The sequence below is a fragment of the Notolepis coatsorum genome, assembly GCF_963971535.1.
Source record: "Notolepis coatsorum genome assembly, chromosome: 10".
NCBI lineage: Eukaryota > Metazoa > Chordata > Actinopteri > Aulopiformes > Paralepididae > Notolepis > Notolepis coatsorum.
The window spans coordinates 10,127,180-10,131,328 of record NC_140174.1 but is presented as its reverse complement, the minus strand read 5'-3'; the positions used below and the strand labels follow the sequence as shown (position 1 = coordinate 10,131,328).

Here is a 4,149-nt window from a genome sequence, read left to right as displayed (position 1 = left end):
AGGACAAATCTCCGAAATACCACATAAATCGTCTAAAGGTGGACTGCAGTAAACATTTAAGATACCGTTTGATTGATTTACTGTCCAAAAGTGGACGATCAGGATGCCAATTATGTTGTTATATATAGCGTGAAAAGACTTCAGAAAACATAAATCGTCTAATGGACTGCAGTTAATATTTAAGAGGGCTTAAGGGATTGATTTACTGTCCAGCAGTTGACGTGTGTGAGACAGCGAATGAGGTGATCGGATAAAGGGGGGAAAAAACTAAACAAAAAAACGAGTAGGCACACAATTTTCAATTAACACCTTTATTCATTTGACAGAAAGGCAACAAGTGTACTAATCACATGAATATAAAAACGTCTCGGAGGCACCGACGGTGCAGTGTTTCCATTTCAAACAAATAATGATCAATAGTGGTTCTGCTTATAAACACATATTTACAGCCTTCGACATTTTGTACAAATCGATATATAAATATGACCTGAGTTTCTGACGCGCGCGCCGCTCCGCAAACCCATATTACTGTGAACGTTAGCAGATATGGATTAACTGCACAGTTTAGTCAAAATTCGGTTTCTGGTTAGACTACTTGCTAAAAACATAAGTTTTTGCATAATATTCATTTACAAAAAACAACAACTAAAAGAAAATAACAACGGAAGCAAGTAATAACTTAAAAATCACGCCAGAAGTCCTTTAAATAGACTGCAACAAGTGAGACTTCCCTTATGTGCTTTTGTGAAATTGCAAGTTCCAGGTACGGCCTAAACACCCAGGTCGGTATATGGCCTGCACCCATAGAATGGGGACATACTGCAAAACATCAGTATGATGTTATTGATGTATGATGAAACATGAAAATCCATAATGTTTTCACTAGTTTTGATACAGGCTTCAGTAGGCGGCCCCACGCCCCCATCCAGTCAGCTTGCGCTCTGCAGAGTCAGTGTGGAGGAGCCCTAGTCTTTAGGGGGAGAAACGAAAATAAAAAAAAATAAAATCGAGTCTTTGTTGTTGTTATTAATAAACAGCGCCCACGCTCTGCTGCGGGACGGGATGGTGCACGGTGCCCGGGTGCTGTAGGTGCGATCCCTGCTGGTACCAGTGGTTGTTATAATCCTCCAGGTAAGGGGGCGAGGAGTTGTTGTTGTTGTTGTGGCTGCCGGCCTGCAGCGGGACCTGAGGCCGGGTGATGGGCGTGATGCTCTGCTGCTGCGGAGTGCCGCTGCTGTCCCACTGCACCGCGGAGGGGGAGGACGGCGAGTTGCACGCCATGGAGTCGCTGGCGTTGGGACTGTGCTCCAGCGGGACCTCGCCGTTCTTGTACAGCTTCTTGAATTTGGACCGCCGGTTCTGGAACCAGATCTTGACCTGTCGAGGGGGAGGAGGAGGGGGGGTACAGTTAGTGTCACGGAACACCGAACACTATGGGGGGGTGGGGGGGTCTTGCGACTATAGGAATATGACGTGCTGGTAGAATAATAGACGGTTTCACTGGAGTTCTGTTGCTTGGGAACGATTTGGACCCAATGTACTTGTCGGTTATTACGCAAAACATTGCAACAGGAAATTAACTAAATTAAATTTAGAATGCTTATGTTGTCAAATTGAAACTGTCTATATATCTTATTGTGAAATGCTATAACCTTTCATGTCAGATTTGCTTACCACTGCTTTTAAATACATGGCAAGCACCATTTTGTAACAATTCACCGGACCATATACAGCATTTAACCTCCTAATTAGCGACCCAAATAGGAGAGAAAGACATTTATATTTGAACCAAACGGCAACAACCGTGCTGCGTAATTATACGCTTTGGTGATAATTAATTACACAAAGGGCTGTCATTCGAGTTGTATAGGCCAAGCTGTCAAACTGCATATAATATTGATGAATGTTTCAAGTTTTGTTTTATTTATTTGTCACATATATTATAAGGTACATTATACAGTGACATGCTTGATTTTGTATATGAGCTCCCTGAGATTGTGCTTCAGTCAAAAGTAAGAAGAATAAAGACCAATAAACACAAATGACACAAATTATACAATATACACAGTACATTTCGCAGAGTAAATTTGACTCAAACTGAGTACATTTGGAGTAAGATTTTACTCAGTTTGAGTCAAATGTACTCAGTTAGAGTCAAATTTACTCTGCGAAATATACAAACTACAAAGTACAAAATAAAAGTACAAATGCAAACAATGAAGTACAAAATGCTAACTTTTTTTTAATAAATGCAATAATGCAACACTTGGTTGTGTGATGGTTATTACCTGTGTCTGCGTCAGGCCCATCTGGGCCGCCAGCTCTGCTCTCTCGGGCAGCGCCAGGTACTGGGCTTTCTGGAAGCGCCTCTGCAGGGCGGCGAGCTGGTAACTGGAGTAAATCGTCCGCGGCTTGCGGATCTTTTTCGGCTTTCCGTTCACCATGCGGACCTCGGGCTCTGGTTCTTCTTTCACTATAAAAGACAAGTCATAAAACGGACCATTAGTTCTCTGCACATTATAGCAAGTCAAACGAGTAACAAAATGAAACAAATACAGTTAAATGCAAAAAAAAAATTGGAATTCGACTAGACACTGGTCACCATTTGCATGTTAAACATATCTATTTTATTGCCCATATAGTCAAGATGCTTTTATGGTGTATAGGCATATTTATAAATATGACCACCCAAAATTGTTTCAAATACACACACACACACACAAAAGATTGGCCGAAACACACAATACAGGATAATTCACGTCTGAAATGTCCCTTTGGTGTCCTCGAATATAATGTGAAATGATGAAGTCCATATTGCTGTGCTTTAATCAGATCAGACCATAATGGTTTTATGGTCACATGTTAAATAGTAGTGGCTGTCATTCCTCGGTCGGGTGTTAAAAACTACACATAACACTGGGCAGTAACACTAAACTAACGTTAGTCTGACGGTAAATAAAGAGAGGGCCTATTAAATCTAATGTTTTTACCCAATTAATTTCACACGCGAGCTCGGTGTGACAGAAGACCCAGATAGAATAGACATCCTTTAATAAGACCTAGACATTTATTTTAGTTTGACCTGTTAGCATGGTCCTATATATTCCAAAGAATCATGCCTATACAATTATATTTAAAGTCGATTTTTTTCCTTATTTAAATCAACTTTTGCAGTCATGATTCTTTGGAATATATAACCTCGTGCTTTAATATACCCAAAAAAGGACATGCCAATGAAAAAAATTAAATAATAATAATAATTCATGAACACAGCTACAACCCTTCAAAGACGTTTCAATATGTTACCTGATTGAGGCGACGCCTGCAGGTGGTCCCGGTTGTAATGTCCATATTGCCGGTAGGTGTTCGTGTAGGAGTACTCAGACTTGGTGGTGGGGGGGTACGCGGCTCCGGCGGCCCCGCCTGAGTGCATCCCGTTCAGGTTGAACTGGTGGTGGTGGTGGTAAGCACTCATCGGCTGCCCGTAGGCGGCGGCCTGCGTCTGGTAGTATTCGTGCTGGTGGCCCGGGTGTGGCGTCTGGCCGCTATAGTAACCCATGTCGGTCACCGACGACTCCGGCAGGGTCGGCGAGTCCTTGGAGTTCGGGTGGCAGCTCATAGATCCGGGAAGGTCGGTCAAAACAGTCGCGATTATCTTCTTTTCATAAAGGTGTCCGCTGCTCATTATATATAGACAGCCCCGCTCCAGAGAAAAAAAAAAAAAAAAGTCCCACACGATTGGCGATTCGTTTTTTGTTTTTCAAGTTTGTAGGAAAAATAAAAACACACACACACGCACGCAATAATAAACAGATGCGCGCTTCTTTAAACGCACGTCCTTCTATAAGAGAGACTATATTATAGTCCAGTCTGTGGAACTCTCTCCTTAGCTGCAGGAACTCAGTTGTGGCTCCGCTCAGCCCCCGAGACACTGAGTTATAATAGAGATCTGCTCTGGAATCCTGCCTTCTCATTGGCTCCCCCTGCAGATCTGCCCCCCCCTCCTCTCTCTCTCTCTCTCTCTCGCCCTCCAGGCGAAATGGCGCTCCGTGAAACCCAGCCTTCAGCCAAAAGTGCCTAAACACGCAAACCCCTTGGCGCACGGCTTTGGCGTTTTTTTCCTTCTCCTTTTTTCCCCTTCTTCTTCTT

At 43.0% G+C, this 4,149-nt stretch overlaps 1 protein-coding gene across 1 annotated transcript; it reads right to left on the bottom strand.

Moving 5' to 3' along the window:
- Nucleotides 1-301: 301 nt before the first annotated feature.
- dlx3b (distal-less homeobox 3b) lies at nt 302-3,900 on the bottom strand. The gene is made up of 3 exons (XM_084323734.1): nt 3,307-3,900; nt 2,289-2,473; nt 302-1,377 (listed from the first exon to the last, which is right to left on the bottom strand). Exons 1-3 carry the CDS (start codon nt 3,683-3,685, stop codon nt 1,027-1,029), a joined length of 915 nt encoding a protein of 304 aa, XP_084179860.1. The 5' UTR covers nt 3,686-3,900; the 3' UTR covers nt 302-1,026.
- Nucleotides 3,901-4,149: the final 249 nt, after the last annotated feature.

Excerpts from the sequence above, each read along its gene's own strand:
- dlx3b (XM_084323734.1), bottom strand. The coding sequence starts at position 3,685 with ATGAGCAGCGGACACCTTTATGAAAAGAAGATAATCGCGACTGTTTTG. Across the intron at positions 2,474-3,306 it reads GCAGGCGTCGCCTCAATCAG|TGAAAGAAGAACCAGAGCCC; the intron begins GTAACATATTGA and ends TGTCTTTTATAG. Across the intron at positions 1,378-2,288 it reads TGGGCCTGACGCAGACACAG|GTCAAGATCTGGTTCCAGAA; the intron begins GTAATAACCATC and ends CCCCCTCGACAG.